The sequence below is a fragment of the Orycteropus afer genome, unplaced genomic scaffold, assembly GCF_000298275.1.
Source record: "Orycteropus afer afer isolate SDZICR_OR568_19922 unplaced genomic scaffold, OryAfe1.0 scaffold00130, whole genome shotgun sequence".
NCBI lineage: Eukaryota > Metazoa > Chordata > Mammalia > Tubulidentata > Orycteropodidae > Orycteropus > Orycteropus afer.
The window spans coordinates 4,476,110-4,490,354 of NW_006921717.1; the positions used below are offsets into that span (position 1 = coordinate 4,476,110).

The 14,245-nt window shown below is 55.7% G+C and overlaps 1 protein-coding gene across 1 annotated transcript; it reads left to right on the plus strand.

The window, feature by feature from the left end:
- The first annotated feature begins 358 nt into the window (after nucleotides 1-358).
- Nucleotides 359-14,130, plus strand: PYGM (glycogen phosphorylase, muscle associated). Its single transcript, XM_007944805.2, has 20 exons — nucleotides 359-601; nucleotides 2,483-2,584; nucleotides 2,701-2,779; nucleotides 2,862-2,965; nucleotides 3,372-3,503; nucleotides 4,658-4,769; nucleotides 4,852-4,934; nucleotides 5,302-5,445; nucleotides 5,803-5,895; nucleotides 6,065-6,211; nucleotides 6,304-6,467; nucleotides 6,969-7,083; nucleotides 7,608-7,709; nucleotides 7,974-8,121; nucleotides 8,993-9,051; nucleotides 9,180-9,321; nucleotides 9,787-9,994; nucleotides 13,431-13,565; nucleotides 13,791-13,857; nucleotides 13,981-14,130. The coding sequence occupies exons 1-20, from the start codon at nucleotides 359-361 to the stop codon at nucleotides 14,128-14,130; spliced, it is 2,529 nt and encodes an 842-aa protein (XP_007942996.1).
- Nucleotides 14,131-14,245: the final 115 nt, after the last annotated feature.

Sequence of the window (14,245 nt, forward strand, 5' to 3'; positions counted from 1 at the left end):
TCTGGTCCTGCAAAATCAGGGGATAGAAGCCCCGAGTGTTCAAGCCCTGCAGGAAGTGAGCCAGCTCACGGCTGCGAGCAAGCCAGGTTGGGCCTGGCCTGGCCGGGCTGTGTGGAGGCTGGGCCCTCCCCTCCCTTCCCCTTCCTCCTCTCCTCCCTTCACCCCCAAAATAGCTCCCCGAGCTGCCTAGCCAAGACTCTTCCATCCTATCAGGGCGGGGGAGGCGGGGCGGGCATGCCGCCCAGAACCAGGCCTTAAATCCCCCCCGCGGCCGCGGATTCCCACTCCCTGGCTGGAGGCACCACACGGCAGCTTGTCCACTGTCAGTCCATCTGTCCTGCCCGCCCCGCCTGCAGCCATGTCCCGGCCCATGACAGACCAAGAGAAGAGGAAGCAAATCAGTGTAAGAGGCCTGGCCGGCGTGGAGAATGTGGCCGAACTGAAGAAGAATTTCAACAGGCACCTGCACTTCACACTGGTCAAGGACCGCAATGTGGCCACGCCCCGTGACTACTACTTCGCGCTGGCTCACACTGTACGTGACCACCTGGTGGGCCGCTGGATCCGCACGCAGCAACACTACTACGAGAAGGACCCCAAGGTACCACTTGGGGCAGCCCAGGGGGGTGGGCTCAAGCACCTCAGGGAGTTGGGAGAGCCTGGCCTCCTGAGCGACGGGGGCTCCTTCCCAGGTCTGGGTTTTTTGCAGTGAAACCAAAGGTTATCCAGGTTCCTAGGGCCACTGGATGCAGGAGTGCTGGGCCCACTAAAGGGAGGAAGTTTGGGCAGGGGCGGATTGGGGGCTGGGGTCAGGGGCCCAGCAGCCACTTCTCCACTCCGAGAGGCTTGGAGGGCAGGAAGCCCCCAGTGGCCGGGGTTGGTCACTGAGTGGAAAGATGAGGCTTTGAATGTTTGCAAGGGTGTGCTGGTGCAGTGGGCAGGAGAGCTGGGCAGCTGCGGCAGAGGGATCAAGTGTCTGGTGGGGTCACCGGTAAATGTCAGCAACCTAACACCCCCTCCAGCCGGGGGGTGGGGCCAGGACAGCTAAGGAGGGGACCCAAGATACTAGGAAAGCAGGTACTATCAGCATCCCGGATCTTTCTTGGGGCTGAGGCTTCAGGGCAAGTGGAATGGGTACTGCAGGAACAACGGGCCAGGCTGGCTGGGCCACACTCCAGCCCCAAGTCATGGTGACCTTGAGCAGATGACTTTCCCTCGGAGTGAGGGCCCTGCCCCTCTACACTGTGGAGGTGCTTCTCTGTGTCCTGAGTCCATGGGCTCTCAGGAGGCAGGGATGAAGTGGCTGGGAAGAGTGGCCCACCTCTCCCAAGGATTCCATGCTCAACTCTCCTTTAGTCTTACAGCAATCTCTAGGTAGGTGTGGCAGGCCCCACTTTCTAATAAGGAACGTGAGATTCAGAGAGCAAAAGTGACTTGTCCCACATGGAAACTATTAGTCCAAGGAACTGGTACACCGTGCGATCCTCAGCCTATGTGACTGTGAGACCAGAAGCACTAGATGGTGCCTGGTTACCACTGTCAACCACTTGGAGGGGATCTGTGTACGAGATCCTGGATAGAGGGGGAGAACAATGGGGAACAAAACTGAAAATCATAAAAAAAAAATAAAAGGGACCAGGTTTGCTGGTCTGATAGAGCCCAGTGAAACCCCTGAGACTGTGGCTCCTAGCTGCCCTTCAGGTCTGGAATTGAACTCACTCCTGTGGCGCCTAAGGCACTTGACTGCTAACCAAGAGGCTGGTGGTTCAAACCTACAGCCACTCCTCAGAAGGAAAGTTGGGCAATCTACTTCCATAGTGATACTGGCTCGGAAACCCAAGGAGGGGTCGCTATGAGTCAGGTCGGACTCCATGGCACATAACAACCACCACCACCTATGGCTTCCAGCCGAACAAAAGACCGGCATATGAGCTGAACATTTGCATTAGGTGGATACACTCCTTGGAGAGATCAGTCATGGGAGAATGTTGTTGTTGTTGTTGTTTGCCGTCGAGTCGGCCCCGACTCATGGGAGAATAGGGCAGTGTATACACAGGGAAACAGCTCAGGGGGCAAGGGGGCAGGAGTGTATGGGAGGGAAGGACACACGGAAGAGGTAGTAACTACAGGGAGGAGGTGGGAAGAAAGCTGTTACATTGTGGGGAATTGCAGTCAATGTCATGAGACAAAATGTGTATGATCTGCTGTATGGAAAATGAATTGGCTCTATAAACTTTCACCCAAGTCACAAAAAAAAATTAAAAATTAACTTTAAAACTTTTAGGGGAAGAGAAAAAAAAAATGACTTGTCCCAAGTCAGAGGAAAGCTGGGACCTACCCACTGGCTCCTCTGAGTGGGGCAGGAAGACAAGCACAGGGATGAGGGGTGCTAGGGCATGGGAGGTCGAGACCCCACTGGGCCAGGCTGGATGTGAGTGGGTGACCCTGGCCCCTGGCCCTGCCCCCTTGTCTCTCTGGACAGAGGATCTACTACCTGTCTCTGGAGTTCTACATTGGACGGACGCTACAGAACACCATGGTGAACCTGGCCCTGGAGAACGCCTGCGATGAGGCCACCTACCAGGTGTGTGTGGGGATGGGGGAGTGCGAAGGGCCTGCCTCAGGGACGGGGTTGGGGGGGGGGATGCCCTGCTGGCGCTCAGCTCTGACCACCACCACCACCCCTTCCCACCCCCCCAGCTGGGCCTGGACATGGAGGAGCTAGAGGAAATCGAGGAAGATGCAGGCTTGGGGAATGGGGGCCTGGGCCGGCTGGCAGGTGAGTAGTCGTTGGTGGGGGAGTGGGCAGAGAGGGCTCTTTGGTGCTGGTCCCTGACGCCCAGCTCCCTGCACGCCCCCAGCCTGCTTCCTGGACTCCATGGCGACACTGGGCCTGGCTGCCTATGGCTACGGGATCCGCTACGAGTTTGGGATTTTTAACCAGAAGATCACCGGAGGCTGGCAGGTGAGGAGCCTCGAGCCCCGGACCTGAGGAGCCCAGTCCTGAGGGAGGGGATTTCCAGAGCCAGCCCGCACCTTGATGAGAAGCACCCTTGTTCTCTCCCTCACCCCAATGTCGGCTGGTCCCTCCTGGAGTGGGCAGTCCCCACCCATGGACTGTATAGACTCACACACACACACACACACACACACACACATGTCCCCCCGGGTACCCACCAAACCCAGGGCCCAGCCAGCGCCCACCAGGGCCCTGCTGCTGGACTGTATAGACACACACACACACACACACACACATGTCCCCCCGGGTACCCACCAGACCAGGACCCTGCTGCTGCCCTTCTCCTGTGGCTGCAGTCTGAGGGCCTGGCTCTGACCCTGCCTTCTCCCTCCCCGGCCCACCCTGCACTCAGATGGAGGAAGCTGATGACTGGCTTCGCTACGGCAACCCCTGGGAAAAGGCCCGGCCCGAGTTCATGCTGCCTGTCCATTTCTATGGCCGAGTGGAGCACACCAACCAGGGGGCCAAGTGGGTGGACACACAGGTGAGGGGGTGACCAGGGAGGGAAGCAGGGAGGAGGTGGGCAGGGAGGACGAGATAGGTTCTAGAGGAAGCAGGAGGAGAGTCTAGAGGCTACTGGAGCAGATGCTACTATCCCTATCTTACAACTGAGAACTATTGAGGCTCAGAGAGGTTAAGTGACTTACTCAGGGTCACACAGCTAAAGCCAAGACAGGCAGAGACAGAGTCACAGGGGAGCCAGGTCAAGTGCAGAGCCCAGGAAGAGGGGAGAGGCTGCCCTGCCCCACCAGTGCCCCTCCCCTGGCCTCAGCTCCCCCACACATCTCAACTGGGGGCTGCACAGGAAGCCAAACCACAGCCCAGAGGAGGAGGGCAGGGAGAAAGGGGTGGCCTTGCGGGGAAATTGACTTGTCCAAGGGCACATAGCAAGTCAGAGGGGACCAGACGCCAAACCAGGTGCCCGATGCCAGCTCAGTCAACCCCTCTTGCTGTGGCTCCAGCTGGGCTTCACAGAACCTCTGGGTGTCTGCCTGACCATGGTCCAGGCTGGCGTCTGGCAGGAGCGCTGGCTCTGCCCAGCTCGGGTGGCCTAGCTGTGTGTTCTTGGGCCAGTCTCTGCCATCTCTGAGCTGTAGCTCCCACTCTGCTCCAATCAGGGGCTACTTAAGTGCTGGGAATAGAGGGTGGTGTCCTGAAAGGCCCACCCCTTGGAGGAGTGGATGTGTCTCTGACGCCTGCTAATTGTGGGACATGGAGTCAGCACTCATCCTCACTGCTAATGAGCCCTGTAGTCACCAGGCATAACCCGTTGGATGGACTTGACCTCCAGGACCCCTTCCACCAGCCCTTCCATGAGTCCAGAGTGTTCGCTAGGTTGTGCTCAGGCCACGTGGACCACACAGCTCCATTGCTCCTGTCTCCTCCCTGGTCCTCACAGCAGCCCTGCGAGGCAGGGGTGGGAGTGTGTGGGATGTGTTGGCTGATGGCCTCTCTTTATAGACGTACAGAGAGGTTAAGGGTTTGCTCATGGTTACACAGCTGATAAATGCCAGAGGTGGGCCTGGGACTGAGGATGGGCAGAGTGCAGGGACAAAGCCCCATGAGTCAGACATGAGCAGGTGCCCAGACTGGCACCCTCGGCCCCTGTGTAGCTCCTGACACTGGTGCCCTCTGCAGGTGGTCCTGGCCATGCCATATGACACGCCGGTGCCTGGCTATCGTAACAACGTTGTCAACACCATGCGCCTGTGGTCAGCCAAAGCCCCCAATGACTTCAACCTCAAGGACTGTGAGTTCCCTTGCCCCTGACCCACCACCCCTTGGCCCACGCTCAGCCCAAGCCTGACCCAGTCCCATCTTCCGTCCCTCAGTCAACGTCGGTGGCTACATCCAGGCTGTGCTGGACCGTAACTTGGCTGAGAACATCTCCCGTGTCCTGTACCCCAACGACAACGTGCGTTATCCCCTGCGCTGAAACCCTGAGAGAGGGCAGGGAGACCGGGGAGGGACATCCCTGGCGCCCTGCTCACATCCTGGGCATCTTGCTGGCCCCTGGCTGCCCTGCTCTGTCCCTGAGTCCTTGGCAGGGACCTCTGAGTTCTGAGGGAGGCAGATGAGGATCCAGTCATTGTGGAGGGAACACCCACAACCCTCTCACAACTTGTATGCCCCTCCCGACCCTGTCCCCCACCAAGGAAGAGCCGTCGTCCTGGGGTGGGGACGATTCTGGGCTATCCCCTCCAGCCACAACCACAGCAGCTGCAGGCCACGCCTCTCCCCCATCACCTTGACTCCGCCCTGCCTCCCCGCACTGTCCCCAGTTCTTCGAGGGCAAGGAGCTTCGGCTGAAGCAGGAGTACTTCGTGGTGGCCGCTACGCTCCAGGACATCATCCGCCGCTTCAAGTCCTCCAAGTTCGGCTGCCGTGACCCTGTGCGCACGAGCTTTGATGCCTTCCCTGAAAAGGTACCATGTCTGGAGGGGAGAGCCGCCCCCAAACCCTGTACAGTGTATTCCTGACACTCTCCTTCCTTCCGCCACAGCCTGCCCTGCCAGGCAAGGGCTCCTGTCCTCATTTTGTAGAGGAGGGAGCCACCGAGGCTGGTGGGGCGAGGGTTGACTCGCTCAGGACCCTCAATCAACAGAGGACACATAGCCTGGGCTTCTCTCCTCCTGCCCCACAGCTGCCCCCAGGAGGGCCTCTGCCCCGGTGCAGCCAAAGAACCAGGCCCAGTCATTGCCTAAAGGGACCAGGACTATGAGCGTGGGTGCTTGGTCTGCAGCCCAGCCTGACCACCAGCCGATGCCCCTCCCCACACACAGGTAGCCATCCAGCTCAATGACACCCACCCATCCTTGGCCATCCCTGAGCTAATGAGGATCCTGGTGGACCTGGAGCGGCTAGAATGGGAAAAGGTGGGTCGCAAGACCCTTCTGCCACGGGGACCCTCCCAGTCTGGAGAGATGGGAGTGCCCGCTGGACTGTGGGATGTGGGAGGCCCAGGGGGCGGTGTCCTGGGTCTGGGTCCCTTGGTGTATGTGTGTGGTCACCGGGGCGTGGCTCCTGACGCCCCCTGTCTGCCAGGCATGGGACGTGACAGTGAAGACGTGCGCCTACACCAACCACACGGTGCTGCCCGAGGCCCTGGAGCGCTGGCCCGTGCACCTCATGGAGACGCTGTTGCCTCGCCACCTGCAGATCATTTACGAGATCAACCAGCGCTTCCTGAACGTGAGCGGGCATGGCTCCCGAGGCTGGGGGTGCAGGGCTGCGGCAGACTGGGGCTCCCGGGGCCTAGTCTAGCCTGTGTTCTCCGCCTACAGCGGGTGGCAGCTGCATTCCCAGGGGATGTAGACCGGCTGCGGCGCATGTCGCTGGTGGAGGAGGGCGCGGTGAAGCGCATCAACATGGCGCACCTGTGCATCGCCGGCTCGCACGCGGTCAACGGCGTGGCCCGCATCCACTCTGAGATCCTCAAGAAGACTATGTGAGCCCCGCCTCCAGGCCCGCCCCTCCCTCGAGGCCCCTCCCACCCCAGCAGCAGTCCCACCCCCACCCGGCAGCCCTGGTACTGGTGGTACTGGTGGCCCCACCATACACTCAGGGGCTCACCCATTGGTCCCTTCCACAGGTAGTATCACCCTTACAAGCTCATAGCCCTGTTCAGCACAGTCCTGTGCCCAGGTGACCCCACTTACAGCAGCACCACTTCCTTGAGGGCCCCCCACTTCTAGACCCCTTTCAGTAAAGGGTTGTTGTTGTTATGTGCCCACAAGTCAGACCCGACTCATAGCGACCCCTCCTTGGGTTTCTGAGGCAGTATCACTATAGAAGTAGATTGCCCAACCTTCCTTCTGAGGAGTGGCTGGTGGGTTTGAACCACCAGCCTTCTGGTTGGCAGTCAAGTGCCTTAGGCACTATGCTAAAGGGTGGAGAGGGCTATATCCCACAGGGGTGGGTGGCAACCTTTCCCCAACCTGTCCTGTAGCTTCAAGGACTTCTACGAGCTGGACCCTCATAAGTTCCAGAATAAGACCAATGGCATCACCCCTCGGCGCTGGCTGGTTCTCTGTAACCCTGGGCTGGCAGAGGTCATCGCCGAGGTGAGAGAGGTCACTGTGTGGCCATTAGGTCAACATGGGGTCATTACAGGGATCAGCTGGGTATGGTGGTGTAAGTTGTTCACCATAAAAACCCAGCCAAGGGTCCAAATTCATCCCATACTCCATTCTCCAAGCCTTGCATCTTCCAGAAGGAAGGGGCATCCCCTATGGGCTAATGGATGCTCTGGCTGTGAAGGTCAACGTGGTAGATAGAGTCCACCACACTCTAGTGGAAGGGGCCATTAGCAGCCATAACTGAGGAGGCAGAGATCTGGTGGGGGGAGGCCTCAAGGTCATTGGCAGCCTGAGGAAGAGACTAGGTAGGCCAGCTTGGGGTCAGGTAGGGCCAGCATCAGAACTCAAGGTTGGGAGGGAAGGAAAATAGCCATGCACACACCATGCCCCAGCTGGGCGTTCAGAGAGGGAGTGTGCGAGGGCTCCCGGAGCAGTCCGCTGGGTGGCTGACCGGGAAAGGTGTTAGGAGAGGAGGAGGATGGTCCTGACTGAGAGCCGTCTTCCTGCAGCGCATCGGGGAAGACTACATCTCGGACCTGGACCAACTGCGCAAACTGCTCTCCTACGTGGATGACGAGGCTTTTATCCGGGATGTGGCCAAAATCAAGCAGGTGGGGGGGGGGGCTCTGCGAGCTGGAACTGGACCATGTTGCTGGGGCCAGGGGTCTGGGTGAGGAGTGGCAAACAGAGCTCATCCTTCCTGCCAGCCCGAGGCCGTTGGTAGACGCTGCCTGGAGTCCAACATCTGAACTCGCTGGAAGGGTGTGGACGCTCAGTAGCCACGTCTGCCTTGCTGGCCCTGGGTGGATGGAGAGAATGACCGTGGGGTTTCCCGAGGCCTCTCGGTGAGTCCTTCTCCCTTTCCCTGCCTCCAGGAAAACAAGTTGAAATTCTCTGCATACCTGGAGAAGGAATATAAAGTACACATCAACCCCAACTCGCTCTTCGATATCCAGGTGAAGCGGATTCACGAATACAAACGCCAGCTCCTCAACTGTCTGCACGTCATCACCCTGTACAACCGTGAGTGGCAGGGCCTTGCCTTGTCCTTCCGCTCTCCCTCCATGGACTTCCCAGATCCACATGCTGCTTAATGTCTCCTGTGGCCTTGTGACCATTCTTTTTTTTTTTTTTCCAATTATGTCATTTTTTAAAATTTTTATTGTGATTCGGGTGAAAGTTTACAGAGCAAGTTCATTTTCTATAGAGCAGTTTGTACACATTTCATTTCATGACATTGACTGCAATTCTCCATAATGTAACAGCTCTCTTCCCACTTCCTCCCTATGTCCTTCTTTCCTATGCATTCCTGCCCCCCGAGCTGTCTCCCTGTGCAAACAGTGCCCTTCTGTTCTCCCAAAATTGATCACTCTAAGGAGTGTATCTACCTGATGTAAATGTTCATCCCATTTGCCTGTCTGTTGTTTGACTGGAAGCCACAGGAGTGAGTTCAGTTCCAGACCTGAAGGGAGACTAGGGGCCATCGTTTTGGGAGTTTCACCAAGCTCCATCAGACCAGTAAACCTGGTCTTTTGTATGATTTTGAGTTTTGTTCCACATTGTTCTCCCACTCTATCCAGGATCTCTCGCACCAACCCCCTTCTGAGTGGTTGACAGTGGTACCTGGGCACCATCTAGTTCTTTTGGTCTTATGGCCATACAGGCTGAGGTTTGCACAGTCATGATCACTCTTGGGACACAGAATTATCTCCATTTCACAGATGGGCAAACTCAGGCCCAGAGAGGGGGAAGTGACAGATCTAAGATCACATAGCAAGTGACCACCCAAGTCGGGCCTCTCATTTCCCATGGACCCTGGCTGGGTGGGTGCTGTCAGGGGCTCCTGCCCAGAGGGAAAAAGCAGGCCCACTGAACCCCTCTCTTTTCTCCACAGGCATCAAGAAGGAACCCAATAAGTTTGTGGTGCCTCGAACTGTGATGATTGGAGGGAAGGTGAGAGGCCAGGGCACCACCATGGCTGTGCTCCTTTGATGTCCATGTGGAGGTCAGCTGGGCTGGGTCACAAGAGAAGGGGTCAGGAGTTAGGGCTGTGGTGCTGACCCCCAGATTGTGCCCCACAGGCTGCACCTGGGTACCACATGGCCAAGATGATCATCAAACTCATCACATCCATTGGGGATGTGGTCAACCATGACCCAGTGGTGGGAGACCGCCTCCGCGTCATCTTCCTGGAGAACTACCGAGTGTCTCTGGCGGAGAAAGGTGGGGGCCGCCAACAGGGACCCTAGGGAGGCTCTGATTCGTTCAGTCTCAGGAAGACATAGTCTTCTCTTCCCTGGAGACTTCTGCTTTAAAGAAGAATTCGGAGAGGGCAGTGCTTATACAGCGCATCCTGAGATCTTGAGGGTTGAAGTCCATCCCACACTGTAGTCCCCAAGCTTCCCCTAGTGTGCCTCTTGTAGTGGAATTTCAGGCAATACAGGGTGAAATTAGAGTGAAGATGGTGGCTTCAAATCATACCACCTACCAACGCAGGTCAATCGAGGTTGGATCTCAGATGTTCAAGGACCCACGAGAGATGGGAGTGAGATGGGGTTGGGTGGAGACTTGGTTGGTGAAGACCAGAGGATTGGCATAGAATCTGAACCTGGCTATGCCTGGGACCAGCCTAAGGCCTTAGTCCCCGCTGGGGTGGAACTCCTCCCTGAGCTGACTGTGTCCCCACAGTGATCCCAGCTGCCGATCTTTCTGAACAAATCTCCACTGCGGGCACTGAGGCCTCAGGCACTGGCAACATGAAGTTCATGCTCAACGGGGCTCTGACCATCGGCACCATGGATGGCGCCAACGTGGAGATGGCAGAAGAGGCGGGCGAGGAGAACTTCTTCATCTTTGGCATGCGCGTGGAGGATGTGGACAGGCTCGACCAGAGAGGGTACGGAACTCAGGGCTCCCAGGTTCAGGGTCCGCAGGCAGGAGTGTGGCTCCTGGAGGGCGGGGCTGGGGCTGAGAGATGTGCTTGGCAAGGCTGGCCCCGGCTACACAAGGTCTCAGTTCTCAGGGCCCTCAGGTTCTGGAAAGCTTTGGAGGTGCCATACAACAAACAAGGCTAATGGAATGGGAAACAAAAGAAGTAACCCAAAACTGGAAAACAAGGCAGGAAAAACGGTGTCAACCCTAAGAGAGAATATTGTTTCTGGAATTGGAAGGAAAATTAAAATCCTTAGTCCCTGGAAGCCATGGCCAAAAGGGAAATATGGATACCAGAGTTAGAACAACTGTGCTCGTGGTCAGAAACATAGCTCTTCACAGGAGACATTTTCCTGGCATTTCCGTTTTTTTAAATTTGGTTTAAAACAGGATTTTTTTTCTTATAAAAGTAGTAAGTACTAATTAATTAGAATAATAAGAAAACCCCACAAATGATAAGATAATTGTCATCCATAAATGGAGCTCTGGTAGAGCAGTGGTTAATGCATTCGGCTGCCAAGCTAAAGGTCAGTGGTTTGAGTCCACCATCTGCCCCTAAGGGCAAGATGAGGCAGTCTGGTGGTGCTTTTTATTAATTTTTTTTTTTTTAATTGTGATTTGGGTGAAAGTTTACAGAGCAAATTCACTTTCCATATAGCAGTTCACATGGCAGTCTGCTACTTTGTTTTACAACCTTGGAAACCCTATGAGGCAATTCTTCTCTGTCCTATAGGGTCACTAGGAGCTCTGGAGGCGTAGTGCCTAAGGCATTTGACTGCTATCCAGAGGCTGGAGGTTCAAACCCACAAGCTACTCCTCAGAAGGAAGGTTGGGCAATCTACTTCTGCAGTGATATTGCCTTGGAAACCCAAGAAAGGGTCCCACCAGCCACTCCTCAGAAGGAAGGCTGGGCAATCTAGTTCTGCAGTGATACTGCCTCAGAAACCCAAGGAGGGGTTGCTATGAGTCAGATCCGACTTGATGGCAGTGAGATTGGTTTGGTTTTATATATAGGGTCACAATGAGTAAGAATCGACTCAGTGGCAGTGGGTTTGGGTTTGGGTTTGGTATCATCCATAATCCTATTATCCAGACACGAAGCCACAGTCTACTTTTTCAACACGGGAGACCTGGGTTGATTCCTGGCCAGTGTACGTGCCTCAGCCCAGCCACTCCCGTCTGTCAGCAGAGGCTTGCATGGTTTGATGCTGGACAGGTTTCGGTGGAGCTTTCAGACTAGGAAGGCAGGCCTGGCAATCTGTTTTTGAAAACATGAGCCCCTGGAAACCCTGTGGATCACAACGGCCCAGTCTCAGTGGGGTTGCCATGACAGCACGTAACAACAGCAACAACATAGTTTTAAGAAATCAAACAATGCACCTGCCATTTTCAATCACAGTATCTGATTTAACAGTAGCAAGACATTTCCTGTGTCATTAAATAGTCTTCAAAACATTTTAAATGTTTACAAAATATCCTGTCATGTTAACATACTTATGTATCTAGTTCCACATGGTTGGACATTCTGGTTGATTTCCTGTTTGTTACTATACATATCACCATGATAAGCAACTTTTTACATCTTTGACCACATCTCTGAATATTTCCTTAAGATAATCATTAGAAGGGGGTCTATCTGAGTCAGAAAGTATGGAGATATTGAGGCCCTTGATACATAATTGCCAGGTTGCCTCCCAGAAAGTTGGGACTGGCTGACACGCCCACTCACAGCTTACAAGAGCTGGTGTTAAATACTGAACTGGATCTGTTGTGTGAGATTTCACTGGAAAGTTCAAACTCTGCCCTTTGGGTAGAAGGGAGTCACGTGGATCGACAGACTCAGAACTAGAATTCAGAAAAACAATTTGAGCTGCAAGGTGGAGGTGGGATTGGAGAGGGCAGAGTGGAGGACCCCGATGGAGGCAGGCACTATAACTCGTGGAGGATCGTCTGAACCAGGGCAGAGCCGGAGGTGGAGCTGAAAGGCACACTGTGCAGGAAGAGGCCTGATGTCTGGTTGGAAGTGGGTAGGAGGGAAGCAGATGGTCTGGCCTGGGGGAGGGGCTTGAGCTGGGTCCACTGAGAGGATGGGTTGATGTCTCAAAAAAGCAGAACACTGAGGGGAGAGCTGGTGCTGGGGAAGGCGATAAGCTCAGATGGACAGTCTGAGTTCCAGGACATTCCTGAGGACATACCTGTTGGCTGGTGCCTGAGGGCCAGGCTGGGGCTGGGCTGGGTATGTTGCTGTTGTTAGTTGCTGTCATCAGCTCCAACTCATGGCAACGCCACGTACAAGAGAACCAAACGTCGCACAGCCCTGCGCCATCTGCACAATCGCTGGCAGGCTTGGTCATTCCTGTGGCCACTGTGTATCGTGACTTCCAACACAAAGGGCTCATCTTCCAGTGTGACACTGGACAACAGTCTGTTGAGATCCACAACAGTATCTTATTTCACAGTAGCGAGTCCTGGGTCCCTTTTAGGAGAATGGAAGCATCTTGAGCCCTGGTGGTGGTGTGTTAAAAGCGCTCACCTGCTAGCCCAGGACTCGCTTTCTGTTAATCTGTTGATTGGCTGTTTATTGAAGTCATCTCGAAGCTTCCTTGAAACCTGTCCACCACGGGTGATCCTACTAGTACTTGAAATACCAGTGGCTTAGCTTGATATAACCCCAAACCCAAACCCACTGCCATCAAGTTGATTCCAACTCATAGCAACCCTCATTGGGTTTCCCAGGTGAGAAATCTTTACGGAAGTAGATTACCCCATCTTCCTTTCCCAAAGTGGCTGGTGGGTTTGAAACTTCAACCTTCTGGTTAGCAGTCAAATGCCTTAGGCACTATGCCATCAGACAGAGCTTGATATAACAGGCAAGAAGGCCATTCACGAGGGACACTGGGGTGTGTCACTAGGAGAAGCACTTGCTTTGGTGTTTTGACTTTGACATGAACTTTTCTGTCCCCTCTGGACCTCAGCGTCCTCATCCACAGAGTGGGGAGTGACAAGTGAAGCAGAAAACGGATGAGGCTGCAAGGAAGGCCCCAGAGGGGATGTGGCCATTCCACACAACACAGCAGCAGACTGGGTCTGGGTTCTGACCCTGAGGCTTGGAAAAAACAGACTAGGCCCATTGTCCTCAAGTTCTACTCATAGTAATCCTACAGGGGGCACACTAGAACTGCCCGTAGGGTTTCCAAGGCTTACCTTTATGGAAGCAGACTGGCACATCCTCCTCCTGTGGAGTGGTTCATGGGTTTGAACTAGCGACCTTTGGGCTCACGGCGAGCGCTTTAACCACGGGGCCACCAGGGCTGGTCCCCGAGGCTTGAGATGCCTCCATTCTCCTGAAGGGAAGCCAGGACTGGCTTTCCAGGGTGCTGACCCCACGTCTGGCCCGACAGGTACAATGCCCAGGAGTACTACGACCGCATTCCCGAACTGCGGCAGGTCATTGATCAGCTCAGCAGTGGCTTCTTCTCCCCGAAACAGCCCGACCTGTTCAAGGATATTGTCAACATGCTCATGCACCACGACCGGTAAGGCCTGGACGCAGGGGCACAGGGCGAGGCTCCTTGGCCAGCCCAGGCTCTAGCAGCCAGAGGCAGAGGGGAAGGCCAGGCAGGGGTCCTGGGCAGCTGGGACAGGCTTCTCTGGAAGCCGCCTGGCTCTCCAGGCCCCCAGCTGGGAGTGGGGGGCATTCAGGGACAGGACCACTGAACCCTTGGTCTCACAGAGCTTCCTCCCGCTCCATTTCCCTCCAGGTTTAAAGTCTTTGCCGATTATGAAGACTACATTAAATGCCAGGAGAAAGTCAGCGCCCTGTACAAGGTGAGGGGCCTGGGCCCTGGGGGTGGCAGGCATGGGTGACCCGGGCCGGGATGAGGCAGAAGTAGGAGCCCACAGCCCTCTGCCAGCGGGTGAAACCACAGCTCCCTCCCTGTTGGCCTGTAGAACCCGAGAGAGTGGACACGCATGGTGATTCGGAACATCGCCACCTCGGGCAAGTTCTCCAGCGACCGCACCATTGCCCAGTACGCCCGGGAGATCTGGAAAGTCGAGCCTTCCCGCCAACGCCTGCCAGCCCCTGATGAGACCATCTGAGCCTCCAGACCAGACCCCAGACAGCAGGAGTGTTTGTGTGCAACCCCTTGGGGCAGCCCAGCAACTCGTCCAGAGCGTGGGGGTCCTGGGTCAGTTCTTAAGCCCCCTCCTGGAA